General features: G+C 56.7%; 2 protein-coding genes across 2 annotated transcripts; both read left to right on the top strand.

Moving 5' to 3' along the window:
* Positions 1-3,515: 3,515 nt before the first annotated feature.
* Positions 3,516-8,163, top strand: LOC113613575 (keratin, type I cytoskeletal 19). The gene is made up of 6 exons (XM_027094380.1): positions 3,516-4,964; positions 6,472-6,554; positions 6,782-6,938; positions 7,245-7,406; positions 7,519-7,644; positions 7,776-8,163. Exons 1-6 carry the CDS (start codon positions 4,545-4,547, stop codon positions 8,028-8,030), a joined length of 1,203 nt encoding a protein of 400 aa, XP_026950181.1. The 5' UTR covers positions 3,516-4,544; the 3' UTR covers positions 8,031-8,163.
* A 5,159-nt stretch (positions 8,164-13,322) lies between these two features.
* Positions 13,323-17,756, top strand: LOC113613574 (keratin, type I cytoskeletal 15). Its single transcript, XM_027094379.1, has 8 exons — positions 13,323-13,904; positions 14,732-14,814; positions 14,898-15,054; positions 15,530-15,691; positions 15,777-15,902; positions 16,080-16,300; positions 16,752-16,777; positions 17,479-17,756. Exons 1-8 carry the CDS (start codon positions 13,443-13,445, stop codon positions 17,571-17,573), a joined length of 1,332 nt encoding a protein of 443 aa, XP_026950180.1. The 5' UTR covers positions 13,323-13,442; the 3' UTR covers positions 17,574-17,756.
* Positions 17,757-25,355: the final 7,599 nt, after the last annotated feature.

The following is a 25,355-nucleotide window of genomic DNA, read 5'->3' as shown; positions in this document are numbered from 1 at the left end:
TTAAAATTTTTTGTGGCCATTTATCATCTTCTGTTGTCTCTTCTTTTATTCTTTTAAAATAGTCCTTTACTGTCAGCTTAACACGGTTTTAGGAAGGTGCAAAAATGAATGTGGGTATCCAATCTACCACATTTAATCAAAACGAAATGTCTCTATAATCCCCTGCCAGACTGTCAGCTTCTTAGAGGCAGGAAAGGCTTGTATTTACTTCTGTATCCCAGCATCTAGCATCTTGCCTGGCAAATAGGGGATAGGACTTGATACACTTTTGCTGAATGGAGGAGCAAGTGAGAAAGTATTGATAGCTGAGCATCTTGTGCTGATGGTCCTTAGGAAGGGGATGTTGCTTAGGGAAGGGTTACCAATTTACATGACAGGCAAGTTCATGAAGTCTTGCATCCTTTTCCTTTCTGTCCTCCAGCTTATCACTTCTGTTTACATACATGAGCCCATCTCCTCTTCAAGGCTGAACTTTGAATCTTGTTTGTATGACCCACTGACTGACCAAACAGATACTTGTGTATCCAAGCAGGGAGGACAAGTTGGGACCTTGGCAGGTGACACTATGCCTTTCCCAACTTGACGACCCTTTCTCCAGACCAGTGGAAGAAATCACCTTAACCCCCAACTCATGAGAGGAGGGACAGCGTTAGTGGTTGGGACTACAGCTTTAGGGAGTTAAAGATCTGGGCTTGAATCCTGGGTCCACTATTTACTTGTGTGACTTTGGTCAAGTTAGTGACCATTTTGAGCCTCAGTTTTTTGGTCTATAAAATGGGGATGATAATACTTTAAGTCACAGGATTAGTTGAGATAATGTATACAAAGTGTTTAACCTAGAGGCTGGCCCAGTAGATGCTGGCTGTCATCATTATCATCGTCGCCCTTATTGTCATAGTCGCACCATTTCGTTCTACTCACTTCTTTCCAGTGGTCCCCAACCACTATTTCATTTCCTCAGGGATGATGAAAACTCCCCTACCTTGAATCCCTCCCCTCTGGGAACTGCAATCTGCATTTGCTCTAGTGTAAGAAGCTTCTAGGGTGGGTCCAGGTGGAGATGCAGAGAGAACCGTTGGCCTCAGGACTTGGACACAAGTTAGCCATGTGACCTCAGGAGAGTCACTTTACCTCTCTGAGCTTCCTTGGACTGGACCAGCTTTTCTTGTGATATATGGATTATTAATAGGCATTACCTGACAAAAGACGCCATGGTCCAGTATATTTTGGAACTGCTGATTAAATGAAGTTAAATAATAATACTTAATATAATACTTACATGTATATAATACATTATATACAATCAAATGATAAGTATTTATTGTGTTACATTGTTATTAAATAGTACATTACTATCTATCTAATTAGCACCTATCTAACCACTGAAACAACTCCAGGAACTAGATTGTTATTATGATTATTATCCCTCTTTTACAGATGAAGGACTGAGGTTCTCACAGCCTTTAGTACCATGCATTGTGAATTTCCAAAAGGCAGTGGGGACAGCAGTGTTTCTGATCCTATCTGACAGCGGCCCCCCTTTCCCACAAGGATGTCGTGGGGCTGCGGCTCTGCAGCAACAAGTCAGGGGAAGGCTGGGCACTTTCCTCTCTGGGATCCTTTCATGCTCAAACATTCCCTTTTCATCACTCCTGACCCTGTGTGCCCCTCCTCTGCAGACTGTGGGTCCCCAGGCTGGAGATCAGGACTTGGGAAAGGAGCTACTCCGATCAGGTTCTACAGGTTCTTGCCCTCTCTCAGCCAGGGGCAGATCAAGGACTCTGCTCGTGGGCGGTCTGTTTACCTGTTTACCGCAGCTTGATTCCTCAGTTCCGTCTCTGGGGGTGGGGCGGTGGGGGGCAGATGTGCCAGAGAAGTGTTTAAAAGCCACACAACTCACGGTGGAAGGTGCTAGGCATTGTTCTGGCCAGAGAGTGGGAGCAGGGGACTGTCTTTGGGGTTAGCCTAGGATTTGGGGGGAAGAGACTCAAAGGAGTCATTTTGGAGCTGGGACTTCCTTGGAAGGGGGAGTGCAGCCTCTGTTGCACTCAGGACCCCAGGCCATGGGGCTGAGGGTTAAGAGGCTGGAAGCCAGAATCTGACACTCCTGGCTGTCCCTCTCGAAGCTTCTGTTTCCTCATCTGTAAAATGGGCATAAGAATACCTTTTCCACTGGGCTGCTTTGGGGATCCAATGAGATCTGAAAAGGCTTTGTAAATGGTACTTCCCTGCAGTCAGTTGTTCTTATGGCTTTGGGGTAGGGGGCTGGGACTCTAAGCTCTTCTGAAGTTTAGTGAACTCACAACCCGTTAATCTGGAGGAGAACTGCTGGTCCTACTCTTTGTTTCCTAATGCAAAGTCCCTTCCCAAACTCTCCTATCAGGCCACAGAAGCAGAGGTTCCAGCTGGGGCCTGGTGTGCTAGCTACCATCTGGCCCATCTCCCCCTTCCCCTACCAGGAGCAGGCCTCCTCCTTCAGGCCAAATAGTGACTCACGTCAGATCAGCCCTGGCAGCTACAACCTTTGTGAAAGCCCAGCCACACCCTGATTTCAGGGCCAGCCTTGAAGCTCCTTCCCCCTCGGAGCCCCGGGACCCACTTGCAGGTCTGATTCACTAGTTTGAACAGCCTCAGGCTGGCTTTCCTAGTGGCTTGGGGCTGCTCCTGGTGGGTTATGGGTGTGTGCGTGTGTGTGTGTGTGTGTGTGCGCGCGTGCGCGCGTGCGTGCGTGTGTGTGTGTGTGTGTGTGTGTGTAGGGGGGGTTTGGTGCCCCTGTTCCTGGATCAATTGGTGGCCAGAAGACAGTTTATTGGGGACAGGTTTCAGCGGCTGGGGACAAGTCTTCATTTAGCCACAGGTGACCCAGGTGATAATATGCAGAGAGGAGGCCTAAGATTTCACAGGAAACTGAGAGTAACTGACCCGTCTCCCTACCACCCTGTCAAAAGGGCACCGGGCCTCTGTCCCGAGATTGGGTGGCTGCTCTGACATAAGGGTGCAAAGGAACTGCGGGGACAGTTCTGAGGAGGTGTGAGGTCCCTGCGGACAGGAACTGGGGTGAGGCTGCTTCAGGGCCCTGCAGTGTCTGGCAGGGGGGCCTCCAAGGAGATCATAAAGGTGGGTGGAGTTACTGAGCTGGATGAAGAATGGGGCTGGGGGCTGTGTATGGAGCGGAGGGACCCCTTCCTCTGTTATCGAAACTCTCCACCTTGCGTGTGGGCGCCCTCCCTAGCAATCCAGTCATTCATCCATGTACTAGGACAGGACTGTTAGGCACAGGAGGATTCAGTCTACACCCTCCTTGGAGATGCTCACAAGGGGGTAGGGATTCCATCCTGTCTCTGGGCGGCAGGTGCGAAAAGTCTCATGGGCGGGTTTCCCTGGTGGCGCAGTGGTTGAGAGTCCACCTGCCGATGCAGGGGACGTGGGTTCGTGCCCCGGTCCGGGAGGATCCCACATGCCGCGGAGCGGCTGGGTCCGTGAGCCATGGCCGCTGAGCCTGCGCGTCTGGAGCTTGTGCTCCGCAACGGGAGAGGCCACAACAGTGAGAGGCCCGCGTACCGCAAAATGGGCGAGTTACTCACCTCCCTTAGGCTCAGATGCCTCACTACAGCATCACTTCAGTAAGTCTGCGTCGAATGCATGCTTTTGGGCTTGGAGGGTAGAGGGTTGTCCTGGTTGGGGGTGGGCATGGGTGGATGGTTGGTGAGAGTACTGAGTTGGGGGTTCAGCTCCCAGGTGGATCTCCGGCTTGAGCTCGGGATTCTGAAGGTGCCTTTTACAGTCCCGCTGCAGAACCCCTCCCAGCAGCTGTTCCCAGGAGCCTATTGTCACCTTGGGGCTTTGTATGGCCACAGCAGGGTGGGGCGGCTTTGTCTCAGGAGGCCTGGGAAGTTGCAGCTCAGAGCACCTCATGTGGGGGACTGAGGGGGGGTCAGGGTGTGGGTGATCCCCAAGGGGCAGGTTCTGAGAGACTGTAATTCCCAGTGGGGCGTAGGAATCAGGTGAATGCACTTTGGGGGGGTTAATTTTGATCACAAGGAAGGGGCTCAGAATGTGATGGGGGGACTCTGAGTGAGGGATCACGGGGTGGGGGGCTGACGTCTCGGCGTGTACTCTCAGAAAAAGTGTAATTCCTGGGGGGTGTCAAACTCTGGGTGATCTTAATGGGGGAGGGCCAGCATGTGAATTGCGGGGATGTCTAAGTGTACGTGTGATGGGGGTGAAGATCCGAACGAGTGTGCCAGCGGGGTGAGTGGCTGGGCATCGGAGTGGGCTGGTGTGGGGCAGCTCTCTGGAGGGCAGGAGCCTCTGGTCCCAGGGAGGGGAGAGTCGGAAGCAGAGCCGCCAGGAACTGACCAATGGGGAGAGCGCCCGTATTTGCACTCAGGAGCCTGCAAATTCCTGGGCCCTCAGAAATCCGCCCGACACCGTCCCCCCTCCCCCGCCCAACCCCGGGCATAAAAGGCGCCAGGTGAGGGCCTCGCCACTCCTCTTGCCGACTGCAGCCACTCCGACCGGTGTCGCCCGCGTCCTCCTTCGCCATGACTTCCTACAGCTATCGCCAGTCGTCGGCCACCTCTCCCTTCGGGGGTCTGGGCAGCGGCTCCATGCGCTTCGGGGTGGGAGGCGCCTTCCGCGCGCCCAGCATCCACGGGGGCTCGGGTGGCCGCGGCGTGTCGGTGTCCTCCGCCCGCTTCGTGTCCTCGTCCTCCTCCGGGGGCTACGGCGGCGGCTATGCGGGCGCCCTGGCCGGCTCCGACGGGCTGCTGGCGGGCAACGAGAAGCTCACCATGCAGAACCTCAACGACCGCCTGGCCTCCTACCTGGAGAAGGTGCGCGCCCTGGAGGAGGCCAACGGCGACTTGGAGGTGAAGATCCGCGACTGGTACCAGAAGCAGGGGCCCGGGCCCGCCCGCGACTACAGCCACTACTTCAAGACCATCGGGGCCCTGCGGGACCAGGTGGGAGGCGGCCCGGCCGCGGGAAGTGCACCTGTCGCGTATACCCAGCCCCGCGGGCCGGGTGAGGCCCGAGGCGGGGCCGGCAGGCGCCAGAGCCACTTCCCGGCCGGGGCGGGAGCGAGGGTTAGGATGGGGGGAGGGCCCCCAGGGTGGGGCGGAGGGAAGCCGGCCGGTGAGGAGGGGCAGGACCACGGGGCAGGAAGTGGAGGCCTGGTAGGGGGGAGCGGGTTAATGTGGGGGACTGGAGGGCGGGAGGAAGAAGGCGCGCCGGTCGGCTAGGCCTGGGAAAGGGGGGAGGAAGGAGGGGGAAGAGATGGGGCGCGCTGTGGGCTGCCCTGAGGTCTGGACCTGAGTCGCTGTGCAACAGGGAAATGCAAGAGTTTGGCCAGGGAGGAATCTGGTTCTCGCCGGGCCAGACCTGCCTTCTGCTGCCCCCGATGTGAGGCCCTCTGCATTCCTTGTCTCCCGCCGGGCGGGTCTGGTTTCCATCACGCAGAGGCTGAAGCCCCTCCCCCGCCCGGGGGGCCACTGGGGACTTAGAGGAGCTCTAGGAAGAATGGGAGAGGCTAACTCTGGCCCCTGGGCAAGGAGGGACATATGCTGTGGCCCCCGGACTGGGTAAAGGAGAGACGAATGCTGAGCTTGTGAAGACCTCTGTGGAGAGGGCCCGTGCCGTGTGGGTGGAGACCCCAAGTCCCAGCTACAGCCTCTTGCTGGGAGGCCCTCAGGGTCCTTCAGGGTGGGGCTTGGTCTCTGCCCACAGGGAACGGCTCAGAGCTGGGATCTCGGTCCCGAAGAAATGTTTCAGAAGCCAGTGGGACATTAAACAGCCTCACACGTTGGGTCTCCAAACGCACAGTCCCCGCAGCGTAGGCCAGGGCCCACCCTGTGCCTGGAGTGCTGCTGGGTGCCAGGGGCCTGGACCAGACCCGTAGATGAGGGAGAGCTAGAGATGTAAACAACGAGCGTAGTGCTTTCAGACTTTATAAACTATGACCCACACAAGAAAATACACTTTGCCTCAAAGAGGAGGCACAAAGTGTCGGCACATAATAGATGCTCGACAGAGCGCTTTCCCTTCCCCGAAGGCAGAGGTGCTTTGAGTGGGGGTCAGACCACAGCTCAGACCACAGCCCACCCCTGTGCTCCCTGCATCTGGTTTGCGGATCACTAGAAGTTGCCTCCCTACGAGCATTTAGAGTTTCCCTGGGTGCAGGTCGTGGAGACTTTTCCCCCCAGGCTTACCTCCCTGCCCTTGCCATTTCCTCCCTGGCTCAGCCTCCCTGGCGGTAGTTTCTCCCGCTCCAGCTCCTGGGCCTGGACCCATTCCAAGGCCTCCCAGAGAGCAGGCTGATGGGCAGCCTGGGGTGGCTGAGGCTTTGGTCTCCAGGCGGTGGAGGCACACAGGCACGCACACTCCTTTGCTCTCCTCTCTCCTCTGGGAAGGAAGTGGGTGGACGGTGCCCACGTACGAACTGGTGCTAACCTCCTGCCTGCCGCCTTCCAGATTCTTGGTGCCACCGTTGAGAATTCCAGGATGGTCCTGCAGATCGACAACGCTCGTCTGGCCGCAGATGACTTTCGAACCAAGTGAGTGTCTGTACCTTGGGGGCTGCAGAAGCCAGGGCAGGGGAGGGGGGCAATCTCAGGCCCTTATGGGGCTCAGTGCCGTGGGGGGAATGGACTCTGCTCTCACCCACCCAGGCTGGTCTGAAGCACACCCCATGCCCCATGGGCCCCTGAACCCAGGGGAGGTGGGGAAGTCTTCAGAGGTGCAAAGGAAATGCTGGCCTGACTGCAACTATTTCCTCCGAAAGGTTCGAGACGGAGCACGCCCTGCGCGTGAGCGTGGAGGCCGACATCAACGGCCTCCGCAGGTTGCTGGACGAGCTGACCCTGGCCAGGACCGACCTGGAGATGCAGATCGAGAGCCTCAAGGAGGAGCTGGCCTACCTGAAGAAGAATCACGAGGAGGTGGGTTTCAAGCTGGGCTTCCCATCCATCCCCGCCCAGCTTCCCAGAGCTGAGGACACTTTTCTTTATCCTGTACCCTCTGACCGTGGCCACATCTGCTGCACCCTTGACCTGGCCCTGAGTGTGTCATGTGGCTCCCAAGCGTTCCAGCAGGGGATGGTGGTGACCCCATCTGTACCCCAGTGCTGGCTCCTAGGTCTGCACCTGACAACCAGACCCCTATGGCCTGGGGGATGGGGGCGTGACCTGGCTCAGGCCCAGCAGGCTCTGGGCCCTGACGTGCCCATCTCTGCTGTATCTTTCTAGGAAATCAGTGTCCTGAAGGGCCAGGTGGGTGGTCAGGTCAGCGTGGAGGTGGACTCCGCTCCGGGCATCGACCTAGCCAAGATCCTGAGCGACATGAGAAGCCAATATGAGGTCATGGCTGAGAAGAACCGGAAGGATGCTGAGGCCTGGTTCACCAGCCAGGTATGGACGGGGAGGCAGGTGCCCCTTGGGGAGGTGGCAAGGAGAGCGGGCTTAATGCTCCCAGGCAAGGGTCTGCCTCAGCGCTTACTCCCTCTGCCTCCTCTCACTGCAGACCGAGGAGCTGAACAGGGAGGTCGCTGGCCACACGGAGCAGCTGCAGAGCAGCAAGACGGAGGTCACCGACCTGCGGCGTACCCTCCAGGGTCTGGAGATCGAGCTGCAGTCTCAGATCAGCATGGTATGTGCCCTCTGCCCTGTGGGATGCGCACTCGTGTCCTTGCGGCCTCGGGCAGCCTGGATGGTGGCTGGGCCCATGCCATCGCTGGGCACCGGGCTCTGCTGAGTCTCTTTCCCTCTCCCTGCCCTCAGAAAGCTGCCCTGGACGGCACGCTGGCCGAAACGGAGGCTCGCTTCGGAGCCCAGCTGGCGCAGATCCAGGCGCTGATCAGTGGTGTCGAAGCCCAGCTGAGCGATGTGCGTGCCGACACCGAGCGGCAGAACCAGGAGTACCAGCACCTAATGGACATCAAGTCCCGGCTGGAGCAGGAGATCGCCACCTACCGAAACCTGCTGGAGGGCCAGGACGCCTACTACAACGACCTGTCCACCCCGAAGGTCCTCTGAGTCTGACAGCCTCCTGGCCTTCCTACTCTGCTGCAGAGGGATTCCCCTGGGTAGGGGCATGGGAGGGGAGGGACCCTTATCCCTGGCCCTCCCCCTGATCTTCCAATAAAACTTTATGGCCCAAGGGAGGAAGGACGTTGAGTTTGTTATTTCAGCCCATGGTGGGGGGGCCAGGCCTTGGCACTGTTTAGGTTTTATTGTTTAGGTTTCATTTGGACCAGAGTCCACGCTTTCCCAGGAAAGGGGAGGGAGGGCGCTCACAAACTCCAGCTGTTACAGTAATTCCTTTGCAGAGGTCTTCATGTATCTCACCTGTTCCCTAAAACAAGGACGTTTAATAAGCATTGCTCCCATTTTACAGAGGGATAAACTAAGGCTCAGAGAGGCGAGGTGGGTTGTTGTATATGTAACTGTTCTAACACATGGCAAAGGTGGGATTTGAAACTGGTTTTTGCTTCCAGATTTAGTTTTCTTTCCACTGAACTCACCCCAAGGGTTGGTGTGTGTTTGTGTATCTAATTAATGTTTACTGAGCACCTACTAAGTGCTATTTAATCAAACAACCCTGAAAGGTAGTATGAGTTGTATCCTATAGAGTAGGAAGCAGGCTCAGAGAGGTTAAGTAACTTGACCAAGGCCACATAGCAACTACATGGCAGACCTAGGACCAGAATTACATTTCCTGATTCTTAACCCACAGTGCCACCCCTGCACCCCGTCTCCTAGGATGACACTGCTTGTGCCGTTTCCTCAGTACATTCCAGTCTTGCTCTGTGTGAAGGCCTAGGACTGGGATCCCCTGAGGCAGTTCCTCCTGACAGGTTTTTCCACCTAACTTAAGGAGAAACTGGGGCTTTGGGGTCAGGGGGCGGGCACCAGCTCAGAACAGGGCTGGAGAGGGCGCCCTCGTTGGGGTGTGTGTGCGCACGCACTGACACCTCCATCCATCCCCTGGCAGCCCTGCGTAAGCCCCTTACACCCACCAGCCCATACCTGGGCTCAGAGCCTGGAATAGGACCCAGCTGTGACCCAGACCGCCCACAGAGACCCCCAAACTGGCTTGCCTGGGGCCCGTCCCAGGCCCCCAAAGGAATGCAAGTCCCAGCTTCCTGGTACAACTCTGCCCTGGGGTTGGTATGGTCCTGTCCCTGTGGTTTACAGCTTAGCGGCCAAGAACGGAGGCCAATTAAAGGTAAACATGTCCCACTTCCCCCAGCAGAGAGGTTCAGGCTGAGTGGGTCTGTTCGTGGATCTGTGACAGCGGCCGACCCTGTGAGGGAGGGGCTGAGTGAGGCGGAAGGTCTGGGGGGACAGACGGACGCTCTGCCACCTGTGCTCAGCACTGCGCGAAGGTGACTCAGGACCCCGCCATACCTGGTGTTCATCCTGAAGGGGGTGCTTTTTCCGCCATTTTCCATGAAGCTTGGTAGGCTCATTAGCTTACTCCAAATCACAGGCTGGTGACCCCCGAGCCCAGCTCTTCCCGCTTCCCCTGCCGCAGCCCCGGGCCAGGAGCCCCTTCTGCCACGTCCCCAGTTATTCCACTCCGGCCGTCAGCACCTACAGACTCACTCTCCCACTTGACTTAGGAGGCCTTGGAGCTAGAGGCCAGAGGCCTGGCTGCACCCCCAGTCCCAGGCTGGGAGTGCCCAGATATTTGTCCCCTGTTCGTGAAAGCCTCTGTTGTCACAGCTGAAACCCTCCCCTGTGCCCCAGAGGCCCCTGGAATGTGGCTGTGAGGCGGGGTCTGGGCCCCATACAGGTGGGGCTGGTGACTGGGTCTCAGGTCTGGGTGTCAGGAATAAAGCTTTCCTTTGTGTGCAGGTGCGCGCGCGTGCGCGTGCGCGTACGTGCGTGCATGCGTGTGTGTGTGTGTGTGTGTGTGTGTGGACACTTTTCTGTCTCAGTCTGGGAGCTGAAACTAGGGGTACTGTGTTGACAGAAGCAGCTGGGATAGAGGAAAGGGAGCGAGAGGAAGGGGGAGGGGATTTGGGGGGGCAGCCCTGCTGGTCATCTTGACCACTTCAGTTTGCAAGCATTTCCGGTCCGTCATCTTGCTCCATCCCCGTGAGTCAGACTGGGTCAGAGTTATTTCCATTTTTCCAATTGGTAGACTGAGGCTCGGAGAGAGGAGGCTTGATTACTCAACGCCATGTAACTAATAAATGAGAAATGAGGAATTCTCCAGGCCCCAGGGCATGCCCTCTCTCTGACCCTGGCATCTCCCTGGGGAGCAGAGGAGATTCTAACATCTATGGAGGTCCCCACTCCCCCTGTGACACTGAATGCTCACTGTGGCCCTGTAGCTGGGGCCAGTGTTAATGGGGTCTGTGTTTTTTTTTTTTTAATTTTTTTATTGTGGTAAAATACACATAACATGAACATGACCATCTCACACATTTCTCGGTGCGCAGCTCTGTGGCAGTTCTGTGCACTCACCTTGTTGTGCAAGCGTCACCCTCCATCCTCACAACTCTTTCTATCCTGTAAAACGGAAACTTTATCCCCATTAAACCATAACTCCTCATTCTCTCTCCCCACCCCCGGCAACCACCATTACACTTTCTGTCTCTATGATTTTGACTCTTCTTAGTGTCTCATGTAAGTGGGAAAATGGCCCAATTTTAAGTCAGGAACCTGGCTCGGAGATGTTGAGTTGCACCCGGAGGTGGAGTCCAGCTCAGGCTCTTCCCACTGGGCTGCATCGTCCCATCCCTAGGAGGGAAGGCCGGCTCTGGGATAGCCTGTCTGCCTGCAGTGGGCAAAGGACAGAAACTGGCACAGCATCCCGGGCGGGCTGCCTGGGGCAGGGCCCAGGTCTGCAGTCTGGGCTGGAGCGAAATGGAGCTTGACCTCCACCCTTGCCCAGCCATCACCTTCTGGTGCTAGTGAGTAGGCTCTGGCCACCCAGACCTTGAGCTCATAGGAACTGTTTGGACCGAAACCAGGGGTTTGTGACTGGGGCAGCTGCTGCCTGGCCTGGGCCTGAGAGCGTAGGGAAAGCCCCCTTGAGGGGCTGCTGGAGGGGAGTCAGGGTGCAGAGAGAGGCTGGCTGGGGTCCAGCCCTCCCTCACCCCGGGGTGATGCCACATAATTTTTCCCGGGGTAATTGCTGGGGCCGTAATGTCTGCAGAGGCTTTGAGGAGCTATGGCTGATCTGAGTTTGATTATTTTTCTTTCAGAGGAAAAGACAGTATCCTCCCATCCACGAGACAATACCTCACTGTCTGGGCCCAGCACTCAGAGGCGGGCTCACTGTGATACTGGGCGAGGAGAAGCCCACCCCCACGTACCAGGAATACTCCACTACCCCAGCTCAGGTGCAGGAATCTGGAGTCTGGGGAGCGGAACACCTTCTTTTCCTGTCTCCTGTTTGAGTGGGAGGAGGGGGCGGTCAGAGGACCCAGTGAGTCCCGGCGATGCCCTCTTACTAGCTGTGCCACCTTATACCAATCACTTCCCTCTCTGAGCTGCAATTTCATTCCTTCTGAAATAGGGGCAGGGATCATCTTCTTAGCTGTGAGGAATAGAGGCGGCATGGATGCAGAAGTGCACTGTAAACTGTGAAGGATGCGGTGGAAGTAAGAATTTACTGTTATTAAAGCAATAAAAACAATGACCTGCATTGCCCAGTAGGTGCTGGTTATGGAAGAATATGGCAGAGTGTGACGGTCACTCACAGGGCAGATCTGATGCCCGAGGACAAAAAAAATGTCCCCGCAGGTGATGGTACTTGGGAGTCCTAAGTATTGGACATGCACCCCTCTATCCAGTGCCTCAGAAGACGGGGAGCAAGGAGGAGGCAGGATGGGGGCTCTTGGGCCTCAGGGCTTCCCTGTAAGTGGGAGCTGAGAGTGCCCGTTGCAACAAGGAAACTGAGACTTGAATGGTACCGTGTCCAAGGTTTTCCAAGCAGTGATGGGTAGAGCCAGGCTTGAAGCCAGGTCCCAGGGAATCCAGAGCTCCGTCAGCTTCATGGTGCTGCAGCTGTGGTCCAGGAATCCTCCTCCTGACCCTCCAGCCTGGTCTTGCTCACTTCCCCACCCCTGGCTCTCTCTAAACCCCGCAGCCAAAGCCAGAGGGCCAGGCCACGCCTCCGGTGGCACTGCTCACAGGTATCAGTATCCCCGGAACACGGGCCCCTGAGCTGGCGGCGGAGAAAAGCGCTCTCCCGAGTGTTGGACTCCCCTCTCTGGCCTCAGCATCCTGCTCTCTGAAGCGGTGCCTCGACCTTCAAGATCTCCGAGGTGTCTTCCAGCCCGCCCTGCGGGCCTCTCTATCCCCCCACCTCCTCACGGTGCTCAGGCACATACAGCTTTCTGGATCGGATCCCTCCTCAGCTTCGTGGTGCTTGACGGGACAAACAGGGTTAATCTAGCGCCGCTGTGCAGCGACTTGCCTCTCCCTGGAGAAAGCAGGGGCTTTCTGGAACTTGCTCCCGTCTTATCTGCAGAGGTTTGCCCCAACTTGTCCCAGGAGCAAGCAAAGGTTCAGTGACATGTAGTTGGCAGGCGGTGGGATTATCAATCAGCCCCTTGTCAGCCCTGAGCCCGCTGGCTTTTGTGAGAATGCCAGTGCCATGGGGCTGAGGGCCGGTGTGGGGGAGCTGGAGAAGAAGGAGGGGGACTGGGGGTGGGGGAGGAGAGGAGGAGAGGGGGGGGGGGGGGGGGAGGGGGGGAGGAGAGGAGGAGAGGGGGGGAGGAGAGGAGGAGAGGGGGGGAGGGTTGGAGCATCAGGGAAGTGACAGATGCTGGCCCCTCTGGTCACCTCAGCTGGAACTTGACTCAGGATCCCTCTCCTGTCCTCAGCCTATCCCTGTGGGCCCTGCATTCCTCTGTGTACCTCTGCCCGCCAATCCCCAGAGCCCGCAGGCTCGCACATGGGGTCTGTGAGAGGGACCGCACAGGGCAGCGATGAAAAGTGGATTCTCGAACTGAGAGCGGGGAGCCGGCCACCTGCGGGCAGCAGAGAAGTCCAGCGGAGAGTGGAGTTGGCCTGAGCCTCTAAGAGTGCAGGCGGAGGCCTGGCAGACGTGATGCGAGTTTGCTCCTTTCGGTTTTCTCCTGGAGAGTAGAGATGAACCTGTAATCCAAGTGTTAAAACCATGGCCCGGGGCAAAACACCATTCATTCTGAATCATCTCTTTTGTTGCATTAAAAAAAAAAAAAAATAGAAAGAAAAGAAAAACCCCAAACCAGCCACGTGGAGGTGTGCAGGTGGCTGTGTTTGTCAGGAAGGCAGAAGGAGTTGGCTTCCCTTTGGGGGAGGAGACATGGCCCCACAACACCCTGGGAGGGGTATATAAGGAGCCTGGGGCTGGGGGTGACAGGTGCAGACCTCAGGTTTCAGCCCAGCTCACGCCTCCTGCCAGCTTTGCTTGTGCTGCTGAGAGCTCAGGGCTGCTGCCTGGCCATGAGCACCACATTTCTACAGACTTCTTCCTCCACCTTTGCGGGTGGCTCGACCTGGGGGGGTTCCCTCGTGGCTGGGGGAGGAGGCTTTGGTGGGGGGAGTCTCTATGGGGGAGGTGGGAGCCGCAGTATCTCAGCTTCTTCTGCCAGGTTTTTCTCCTCGGGGTCAGCAGGGGGCTATGGGGGCGGCTTCAGTGGAGGGGCTGGTAGTGGTTTGGGTGGAGGCTTTGGTGGTGGCTTTGGTGACTTCGGCGGTGGCGGTCTCCTCTCTGGCAACGAGAAGCTCACCATGCAGAACCTCAACGACCGCCTGGCCTCCTACCTGGAGAAGGTGCGCGCCCTGGAGGAGGCCAACGCTGACCTGGAGGTGAAGATCCGCGACTGGTACCAGAAGCAGAGCCCAACCAGCCCGGAGCATGACTACAGCCCCTACTTCAAGACCATCGAGGAACTCCGAGACAAGGTGAGTCCTCGGGTGTCAGGGAGAGGGGAGCAGGTGGCTGGTGCCAGCCGCCTGGGGGAAATCCTTGCCTTCCCAGGTAATGATGTGTAACCTCGGCAAACTTGGAGCGTGGGGAATGCGTTCCAGGTGTGGATGCCCGCAAACATCTGCTCAACCTGGCAGTGCTGGGGATCCGGGCACGCGGGTCTCGACCAGTAGGGGCCGAGGTGAGAGCAGTGTTCACACCCTGCAGGGCTGTGCCTAGAGCATTCCTTTGGGTTTTTTGCAAGAACGGAGGTGTAGAGATGAACCTCCGGTTCTAGGAGTCCAGAACACCAGGACTGCCTGCCTCACCCTTCGAATGTCTTGGGTGGCAAAAACACTGTTGGACCTTCGGAGACCTGGAACTGGGTGTGGGCCCTCCCAGCCACTCACTCACCCTTCACTCACCTGCACCAGTTTCTGCAGCTGCCCTCCGGTCTCCCCCCGACTGGAATGTTCTGTAGATGCATGGCTGTGTTAAGGTGTGCAGGAGGCCGGCGACCGTGAGCTGTCTATAGGGGAGGCTGGTGGAGTACCGCCAAGAGGGCACCCTCTCCAGGCCAGGCACTTTCCACAGGGGGTTCTCCTCGACCCTGGTTCCTTGGTCTTTCATGTTCTGGAGACGAGGAGGGTGGCTTGGGACAGACCAAGTGGTGGCCTGGACTCTGCCCCGGGGCCCTACAGGCTTCCGTTGCTGGTGTCAGAGGGGAGATGTTTCGTGAGGGGTCCCGCCTGGGGCGCAGGGCAGGGAGAGCAGCAGGGAAGAGGGAGGGGTCCTCTAGACACCAGCTCCCTGTATCTTGCAGATCCTGGCGGCCACCATCGACAACTCCCGGGTTAGCCTGGAGATTGACAACTCCAGGCTGGCCGCGGATGACTTCAGACTCAAGTATGTTCCCTCTGCCCCCTCTCCCAACTCCAGTGGCCCAGACCCCTCACCCTTCCTCACTTGGGTTCCCTCTTCCTTTCCAGGTATGAGAACGAGCTGGCCCTGCGCCAGAGCGTGGAGGCCGACATCAACGGCCTCCGCAGGGTGCTGGACGAGCTGACCCTGGCCAGAGCCGACCTGGAGCTGCAGACTGAGAGCCTGAACGAGGAGCTGGCCTACCTCCGGAAGAACCACGAGGAGGTGAGAGCCAGGCAGTGGCTGGGGCTGATGGGAGGCAGAGTGGGGCCTCTGGGGCCTCCTCATAGTTGGGGGAAGGGCTTCGTGGTTCAGATATGCACGCCCCCCAACACAGGGGTCTCCGTGGAGAGGAAGGGGCACTGTCGACCCAGACCCCTTTTCTCCTCTGATCCACAGCCAGGCCAGGTGGCCAGTGGGCACTGCTGTCCTGATCTGCTTCAGGAACTGACACAAAGACCCTACTGTCTTGAGGTCCTCCCTCGGCAGGACCTAGAGAGGAGGAGGGACCCTTAGTGCTGAGGGGCTCGTGCGATCAAAAATCTTCACGTGCTGTGGGAAACAGGGGCCCGGGATGGGTATGGGGCAGAGCCAACGTCACGTGGTGAGTTAGGGATGGAGCCGGGATTGGCACGTGGGACCCCAGACTCAGCTCTGGCTTCCGCCCTCTGTCTCTGAATGGGGCCCACCCACCCTGCAGGAGATGAAGGAGTTCAGCAACCAGCTGGCCGGCCAGGTCAACGTGGAGATGGACGCAGCACCGGGCGTGGACCTGACCCGCGTGCTGGCGGAGATGAGGGAGCAGTACGAGGCCATGGTGGAGAAGAACCGCCAGGATGCCGAGGCCTGGTTCTTCAGCAAGGTGGGCCTGACCTGCCAGCCCCGCTCCAGCTCCCTGAGCTCCTGGGAGGCCCGTGGAGCTCACTTGTCTTCTGCGTGACCTACAGACAGAGGAGCTGAATAAGGAGGTAGCCTCCAACACAGAGATGATCCAGACCAGCAAGACGGAGATCGTAGACCTGAGACGCACGGTGCAGGGGCTGGAGATGGAGCTGCAGTCCCAGCTCAGCAAGGTCTGGCTCCCGCCCCACCCACCCCAGCCTCTCCCACCCTCCGTGGCTGTGTAAGCCTTGGCGTTCCCGAGCTCCCTTTGGGGCTGTTCCTTGCCATCCATTCAGCCTCTCTCCCCAGGCCCTCGGCGGCTTCCTGTCTAGCCTGATGTGATGTCTGTCGGTCTGCTGCCCCACCAGAAAGCCGGGCTGGAGAGCACGCTGGCGGAGACCGAGTGCCGCTACGCCCTGCAGCTGCAGCAGATCCAGGGCTTCATCAGCAGCATCGAGGCCCAGCTGAGCGAGCTCCGCAGTGAGATGGAGTGCCAGAGCCAGGAGTACAAGATGCTGCTGGACACCAAGGCGCGGCTGGAGCAGGAGATCGCCACCTACCGCAGCCTGCTGGAGGGCCAGGACACCAGGCAGGGGCTCGGGTGCAGGGGGCAGCGAGGGAGGGGCCGGTTGTGGTTGAGTGGGGAGAGTCATCTTAAGTGCAGCGTCTACAGTGAAAAGAGAACAGAACAAGGAGTAAGAGGTTCTGGACTCTGCGCTCTAGTCTTTGGCCGCTACCTTGGGCAGGTCCTGTCACCTCTCTGGACCTGTGTACCTTCTGTAAATGATAGCAGTTGGGCTCGTGGTCTTGGATTTAATGCTGGTTCCATTTCCAGCATGAAATAGATGGAGTGTTATCATAGATCAGAATCTGTGTGCTTGGGGGTGGCTCTCAGGATGTCCCAGGCTTTAGAGAAGTCAGATGTGGGAGTGAGGGTGGTGTGAGGGCTGGAGAGGACGGCTTAGCTGTCTCCCGGGGCCTCCTGTAGGCAGACCTGAGTTTTTGTCTGTTGCTTACATCTGCTGCCCCCTCTCTTTCAGGATGGCTGGCATTGGTACCAGAGAAGGTAAGAGGCTTCACTCTTCTTTTCTTTTTTCTGGCCACACTGGGCGGCATGCGGGATCTTAGTTCCCCGACCAGGGATTGAACCCGTGCCCCCTGCAGTGGAAGTGTGGAGACTTAACCACTGAACCGCCAGAGAAGTCCAAGAGACTTAACTCTTCCTGAGTTGAGGGGAGAGGGAAGCTATTGAAGCCACAGTTCTTCTTGGAATGGGGAGGAAGGTGAAAGAGGCCAAGCATCCCAGTAGGGTGGGGACATGCCCATTCCAGTAGGTACCTCTTCCCCAGCGGGACCCCTCTATCAGCCCCAGGTAGGGTTGGGATTGAAGATTTACTGAGAACCTTCCAGGACGAGTAAGCTTTGTCCAGGGTATAGCCCCCCCCCCGGCTCCCCCTCCCCCGCCTCCCCCCCCACCCACCCCACCTTCATGCACTTATGGTGAGATGCCCGTGATTAATTTCTGTTTATGTACAGCTTAAAAGCCCTGACATTCTTGCTCACTGCACAGCACACCTGCCGCTGCCGCCGCCAATCTCTTTGATGAGTGATTTAGCACCAGTCCTCCTGGCAGCTCTGGGAGGATTGGCCAATGGCCATGATCAGGGGTGCTGTGCAGTTCTTCCAGAGCTCAGCCAAGGTCCTGGAGCCTTGGGAGGGAGGACAGGGAGAGTCTCCCACTCCAAAGCTTGCCTCTTCTTCCTACAGCCTCCCTGGGAGGTGGTGGCGGCGGCAAAGTCCTCATCAATGTTGAGGAGTCAGCGGATGGGAAGGTGGTTTCTTCTCGAAAGAGAGACATCTAAGTGCCCAGCGCAGGAGAGACACCCCCGTCATCCCCACCCTCCCCAGGCTGAGTGGACAGCTGGCTGGAGGGACCAGAAAAGCAAACTCGGGCTTCCCTGGTGGTACAGTGGTTAACAATTCACCTGCCAGTGCAGGGGACACGGGTTCGAGCCCTGGTCCAGGAAGATCCCACATGCCGTGAAGCAACTAAGCCCGCGAGCCACAACTACTGAGCCTGTGCTCTAGAGCCCACGAGCCACAACTACCGAAGCCCGCGTGCCTAGAACCTGTGCTCCGTGACAAGAGAAGCCACCGCAATCAGAAGCCCTCGCACTGCAACCAAGAGCAGCCCCCCACTCGCCGCAACTAGAGAAAGCCCTCGTGCAGCAATGAAGACCCAACACAGCCAAAAAAATAATAATAATAATAATAAAGAAAAAAAATAAACGAAAAGCAAACTCCAGGCCCTGCCTTCAGAGGGTCCAGCTCAAGGGGCCCCTCATCTCCTAGTTGGGTGCTTCACATGCTTTCCCAGACCCCGCTTCAGCTTTCCCACCCCTTACAGCAGGTAGGTGCGAGAAGCAGCCGTATTGTGTAACAAGCTCATGGTTTGCACCATGTCCATGCAATAAAGAATTGCTTTTCCTTTTGCAAATATCTCCTGGGAGTATGTCCAGTTTTTCTTGTTGGTGGCCTCTGAGGAAGCCCAGGGCCCACACGCTGCCCTCTCCCCCTGACTTTGAACTCGTCCCTGCGTGGTCGCTCTTTGGGTTCCCTGGGATGCCTGGGACAAATCAGGTGGCTCAGATGACTTGCTGTCTTGCTTACCCTCTTTAGCGCTCACAGAAGCAGGAGGCGGGGTTCCTTAGAGCAGTGTGTTGTACTTAGCACAGGGCTGGACACACGGACTGATCACTTACTGGATGGTTGACTGAATCGATGGCTCTGGTTCACCACTCTGTGGTTGGCACTGTGCTAGGCACACCCACCTATGGGTCTCATTTAACCAACTGCCGGTGGTCAGGATTTATTATTCCATCTTAGAGATGAAGGAACTTAGAGAAGCTTACAGATGAGGAGGTCAGGCTGATGACTTGCCCAGAGGCCTCGTGGATGGGTAGTAAGCAGCAGGGCTGGGGCTGGGTCCCACACCTGTATGACTCCAAGACCAGGGCTTGTTCTGGGACCCCAGGCCCTGGTTCTTCACAGCTCATTGACAGGACCTTCCTCCTTGCTTCTGGCCTTCACCATATGTACCCCTGAACCTCCCCTCTTTTCCAGCCAGGCACACCTGACCTCCAGAGCGGCTGAGCCAGTTCCCCTCTCTGCCCCCCTGCAAAGCTGGCCCCCATTCCCCCCGAAGCTGTCTTCCCCCCCAAAGCACTGAAAGTGCCCAGAGGGAAAAACACCAGCTCCAGGAAGTCCTCCCTGATTTCTCCAAGCTTAAGTCCAAAGCAGTACCAACCCCTATTTGCCCTTCTCTGTCTAAATCCTGCTCCTGCTCTCCAGTCACCAGTCTCCACCTGAGGGCTCATTAGAGCAGCGGTATCCACGCACACCTGATTTGTCGCTTCTGGTTTGGGGCTGTTTCCTTTGGGATTCGTAGCTCCTGATAGAGGGCAGGGAATGAGGAAGTGGAGAACTCTGGGTGCCATGGCTGGGCTGGGCTCGGGTGAGGATTGTGGGGAGAGGGAGAACCGGTTTCTTTGTTCTGCTGGGAAGAGCAGGTAGGACGTGCCGCTGTTCTCCTTAGAATCAGATCATTTGGGAGGAGGGCCAGGCCCTCTGAGAGGGAGCCCGTAGGTCTCGCTGGGTACAACTCCTCACCCAGCAGCCGTGGCTGGAGAGAAGGTGGCATCTGTTCTTTCTGGGGGAGATTTAATCTAGAATGTGTCTCCTGAGTACACACTTTGAGGCCCGATTTCCCTGGGGCCGGAGGAAGGAAACGGAATTTATTAAGTGTCTGCACACTGCCAGGCTCTGGGCAGGGCATTCAATGGATGGCATCTCATTTATTCTCCAGACAGCTTTTGAAGCTGTGGGGTCAGACTTCAGAGGCAGTTGTCAGAAGAGGAAACCGAGGGCCAGGGAAGCTCAGTCACTTGAATGAAGCCATAAACTAGGAAACAGTGAAACTGGGTTTGGGACGGTCTCTCCGATTCCAGACCTTTGCTTTTTCCCTGGATGCCATAAGGGTGACAGAAGCTGACAACCTCTTCCTTAGAGGGTGTGATGGTCTGAAACCCATTTCTTAACCTCTAGGGGCAGCCTGTTCAAGTGTCACACAGCCATCACAGTCAGAAAGATTGTCGTCACATGCCACCTTGGTCTCTCACGCTGTGGTTCAAGCCCAGAGCACCAGGTTCCACGTCCCCAACATGCTGGGCTCAGCCAGGCTCCTTCTGGGAACTCTCCGACCCCACTGTGGCCGGGCTGCTGCTCGTGCCTCGCCGGCTTCCGGGCCTCTGTTGAGCGGTCTCAGGCCGCCTAAACGGCCACCGAAGAGTCTCCTTTGCTTGCAAAAATAACCACGTCTGCAAAGGTGCAGGGTGGCATGGGGGCTCAGCCCTCATCCAGTGAGCCTTCTCTCCGGGCCAGACCCTGAGCTGTGGGGGTGGGAAGGGGAGGCTGCTTCTATCTCCCCTGAGTTCCCATTCCTGCTCTGCTGGGATTCAGGGACAGGCTAGCAGAGAAGCCCTTGGAACTTGCCAAGTCCCGTCCCCTGTCTGACCGTGGAGTGAGAAGCCCACACCTAGGGATGGCTCATGCCTGGCTGAGCCCTTAAATCATCTTCGGGGGGCAGAGACAGCCCACTTCCTGCCCCTGGATGGAGGTGGGGCTGGGTTTCCAGCCAATCCGGGAAGCAGGCAGCAGGCCTCTCTCCTCCCCACAGAGAGGGCAGCTTTGGGACTAGGGATTAGGGCCCCGGGGTGTGTGCTGTGTTCAGGCTGGCTTTCCCAGAGCAGGCGTGGGGCATGCCCACCCCTCTCTCCCTGAGGACTTTGGTCCCTGTTCTCCTCCGGGTCTCAGTTTCCACATCTTTAAATGGAGGTGTCTGACTGGACGAGCTGATCTCGAGGTTGTCTATGGGCTGCTCTGCGTCCTGGGACCTCAGAAGGAAGCCTGGCCTGTGACAGCAGGGGCTGTGTCTGCTCCCTGCACTGCTGAGTCCTCAGAGGGGTAGCTCAATAAATAGCTGTCGCACGAATGCATGAACTTTCTTCTCTTTTGCTCTTTCTTGCCTTAGACATGGCTCTGGACATTCGCTCATGTCTTGGGTACGTGCCCACCTGGGGGTCACCTGTCCCTCCGTGGGCAGCTGGCGACACGAGGGGAAATAAGGAGGTGGCAGCTTTTCCTATGAGATTTGCAGCTGGGGTGACCCCACTTGATACCATTCCTGCTAGATATTCCTACTCACCTAAAGCCAGCAGACAGTGTGTCTCTGAAACAGCTTCTTGGACGGCTAGCCAGAGCTCCCCTGTGCCAGGAGCAGTATTTGGAGGACAAAGCCCTTATCTTCAGGAAATGTAAGACTGAGTGGGGGAAATAAGACAGGAATGCCACCAACTGTCACATGTCTGGTTGCTGTGGGTGCCGTGCTGGCTGCAGAAACCAGAGAGGGAGGCAAAGCAATGGGCTGGCACTGGATGGAGGAGGCCCAGAAGAATTCTCCGCCGGGTCATCTAACAACGAGAAGCTCGCATTTCCTCACTTGTAACAGGGAGGGAAGAGTAACCTTCCGCCTGCCGGAAGCTCCTGTGGGTCAGGTGCTTCTCAAATATTAACTCCTCTAATGCTTATTTTTCAGTTGCAGTCACCAAGGCACTGAAAGGTTGAATAACTTTCCCAAGGTCACACAGCCAGTCTGTGGCAGAAGTAGGGTTGAAACAGATCCACCTAATTCAAAGCCTTTGCTGGCGTTTCTGGGGAACCCTGGTGGTATAAAAGGGATTTTAGAAAGCTGATTACGTAGAAACGTGAAGCCCTGAGGCCTTGAGGCTAGGCTGGAGAAGGCTCCTGGGGAATTGCTGTGTCAAGCAGGCGTCTCTGAGGGTGGAGGGCTGACAGAGGGCCCGGGTCCACCGTCTGGGGTGGGTCTGCCTTTCACAAGAGACCCCTCCCCTGTGAGGGAGCCTTAGGACCCTTTGGGAGGTGGTCAGCCAGCCTGGGCTCCAGGCCCCCCGTTGTCCAGGGAGAGAGGGAAGGAGGGAGGAGCCTGATCCAAGATTCAAGCAAGGAATGCTGGGTTAGGAGCTGGGGGATGAGGTCGAGGCCTCAACTTTGCAGGTGAACAATCTGGTGACTCTGGAAAAATTTTTGAGAACTAGAGCCTCAGAGGGCATTGCTGAAGGAAACTTAGAAGCCATTTCAACATAAGGCCCACGGTGAGTCACCATAGGTACCCCCACATGTACCCCATAGGTACCCCCACATGTACCCCATAGGTACCCCACATGTACCCCATAGGTACCCCCATATGTACACCACATGTACAGTGAATCAGTGGTAGAGCTAGAGATCCACGCGAAACTCTGCCCTTCCCGCTGCCCCGGGCCTTGGCATTCTGGGTCTCAGAAATGAAGGAGTTGGATGGGGAATTTCCTAGGACAATTTAGGCTTTGACATTTTGCGTTGAGTAAGTACCCCTACAAGCCCCCGAGCTTTGGAGCTCACATCAGGCCAGACAGACCAACAGCTGCACAGGCCTAACCACTGTGGGATGCAGGCCCAGCCACCAGCTGGGTCTTGGGTGACAGGAGGCCTGAGAATGGAGAGGGCAAGAGAGGAGGCCCTCTGGATGGGACAGCGCCAACACTGGCCTGAAAGGGATTGACCAGGCAGTAGTCAAGGGCGCAGACCCTAGAGCCAGAGGTTTGAATCTTGGCCCTGACATACTCGAGTTTGGGCGATGTAGTTAACCTCTCTGGGCCTTCGTTTCCTCATCTGGAAAAAGGATACAATAACAATAGCAGAGTTGTTTCAAGGACCGCTCTACATGCATGTAGAGTGTCTCACACAGTATTCACAAATGTTAGCTAGGGGTGTTTTATTACCTTTTAACACATACAGAATGGAACCCTCAGAGATCAGACACCGAGTTTGCAGCAAGCCTCCAAGACACCAACTGGTGGGGTAGAGAGAGCCAGATGCGTTTATGGGGACCTTGGACGAGTGACTTATCTTCCCTGAACCTCAGCTGCCTCATCTATAAGATGGGGCGAATAAAACCCCTCTCCTGTTATTGTGTGACAACCTGTTAAGCTCAGCTTCCTCTGCAGGGGTCACTCATAACGGGGCTTTCCCTCCCCTTCCCTGGAAATGTTATAGCAGAGGTGATTTTGTCAGAACGCAAAGAAGGAAGCTTTAGACGTGTGAGCAGCGCCTCAGCCCCAGCACTCCGTCCTGCCCCATTTGGACAAGGGCTGGGAGAGGAGAAATGGGGTCCCCAGGATGGGTCTCTACCTAGCTCCCTGCAGTAGCACTGGCATGTGTCCCCCCGCCCCATGGGCCCTGGGGTTCACTTTGGGTCAGAGGAAGGCATTCCCGTGCCAAGGCATCAATACCCTGCTCGGGACGGGTGCAGAGGGGCCGTGCCCTGACCCTGTGAGGGAGGCACGTCCTGGCCACCGCGGGGCTTTGGAGGATCTGTGGTTATTGTTCCTCTAAGAGGCGTTGGCTGAACTTGCTCTTCAGCCCCAGGAGGATTGCCATTCCAGGTCTGGCAGGTTCCATTAATTACCTTCTTGGAGGGCTCCTGCTTTGGGCTGAATCACTCGTTTTCAGAGAGAGAGAGCTGAGCCATCAGTTTGGGCAGGAGGGCAGGGCACGGTCAGGGGTCAGCCTGAGTCCCTGGCCTCCCCGTGGTCTTAGAGCACCGCAGCCCGGCCTGGCTCTCTCCCTGGCACTGACACCCACTGGGGGAGACGCAGGCCCACTTCCCTACCCATAGAAAACAGAGACCAAGAAAGCCCTGACCCCGTGCCCTCGTTTCTGGTCTTGCTGAATCAGCGAAGGGGCTTCCAGGACAACCTCAAGCCTGTGTCATCTCACTCCAGCTCCTGGCCTGTCCCACCCAGCCCCTCAGGCTGCTGTGGGCGGGCAGCTCCCAGGAGGCCATTCACGGCAACCTTGGCCCCCTTGGTGAGTGGAGGCTTTGAGCCCGAGTCCAGTGTCCTGCACTCTCAGCCCTGGAACCTCTCCTTCTCTCCCGGGCTTCTGAGAGGCCAGCTCAAGGCCCGTTTCTTTTTTCTTTCAGCCTGAGTGGTGAGGCCTCCTCCGCTGGCTTCCTAAGCAGACCCTGAGTTTCAGTCACATCCCAGGCTCCTCGGCAGAGACCCCGGCCCCAGGCTCTGGGTCACATCCTCTATGTGGCCTCTTGGTCAAACACTTACAAGCTGAGGCAGGTGTGTGGTTGGGGGGCTAGGAAGAGCCCTGCTCAGTATTACAAGACTTCCTTTCTGGACGTGGCTATGGCTCTGTGGCTGCTATAATGGAGTAATTAAACCCATGGGCCAGGCTGACCTAGGGCTTTTTGACCTCGACACTACTGACCTTCTGGGCTGGAGAATTCTCTGGGGCAGGGGCTCTCCCGTGCACAGTAGGCTATTTAGCCGCATCTCTGGTGTCTATCCTCCAGATCCCGGTAGCATCCCCCAGTTGTGACAACCAGAATGTCTCCAGACACTATCAAACGTCCCTTGGGGAGCAAAATAGCCCGTGGCTGAGAACATCCGAATTGATCTATGGTGACAGAGTTGGAATTATGGGTATGTTAGGGGCACGGGGTGTATGGGGGGCGATTGACTGGGAAAAGGTGCAATGGGCTTTATGGGGTGCTAGAAATGTTCTGGGTGGCGGTTACACAAGTAAACACGTGCTTAAATTTTCATACGTGGGTAAAAATGCATTAAGCTGGTTGCTTATGGTTTGTCCATTTTACTGTAGGAAAAAATGCCTAAAAAATTGAGCCTAGTGTAGACAGGACCGGACTTGGGTTTCAGTCCTGACTCTGCCCTTGAGGCTCAGTTTCCTCCTGTGTAAAATGGGGATAATAGGAGTACTCACCTTATTGGGCTGTTGCAAAGATTAAATGAGGCAGTCAATATAGATTTCTTAGCCCAGTGCCTGCATATGGCGAGGGATCTCAGGGTGTTAGCCATTATGATGTGCAGGGTCACTTGCTCTTTCTATGCCTCAGTTTCCCCAGCTGAGGGAACTGTGTTGGATGGTCCCTAAGGTCTCTCGCCGCCGTGACTTTACCTGATGGTCTTGGAGCCATTTTTTTCTCAGCCTAAAAGCCTTCAAGGTTGCTGATTCTATAGGACCAAGCAAAGTTCGTCCTTGCTGCTGGGAGCGCTGGAGTAGATGAAATGCTGAGAGAGACGCAGAACATTCCAGTCAGACCTTTTAGAAACAGGAAGAAGGGAGGCAGAGGGCTGAAGTGACAACACGGGGCCACTTTGCAGCCACCCTTCCTCTGCAGAGGCTCCCTGGCAGACCGGTGCAGCTCAGTCCCGGTTCTAACACTGGGTGGGGCCGATGGGAGTGAGTTCCCTAAGTGGAGAGGTGAGACAGAATTCAGTTTTCAAAGGGTAGTCTCAAGCAGAACACTGTTCCCTCTGAATCATCACTTTTGTTAAGGATTAAGAAAAAAAAATGCCCCCTCCCCCCATGGCACAACCCACCCTGGAGAACAGAGGTAATGAGCTTGTGGGAAACAGACGTGCAGTTGGCACCAGTCAGAGGGTGGGGAAGGGAGGAGAGAAGATGGGGCAACCGTCCAACCCCCTGGAAGGTGT

The sequence above is a fragment of the Aethalodelphis obliquidens genome, unplaced genomic scaffold (genome assembly GCF_003676395.1).
Source record: "Aethalodelphis obliquidens isolate GAN/ISIS:26980383/991018 unplaced genomic scaffold, ASM367639v1 scaffold89, whole genome shotgun sequence".
Taxonomy (NCBI): Eukaryota; Metazoa; Chordata; class Mammalia; order Artiodactyla; family Delphinidae; genus Aethalodelphis; species Aethalodelphis obliquidens.
The sequence above is the reverse complement of the archived record's forward strand: the minus strand, read 5'-3'. Positions and strand labels throughout refer to the sequence as shown.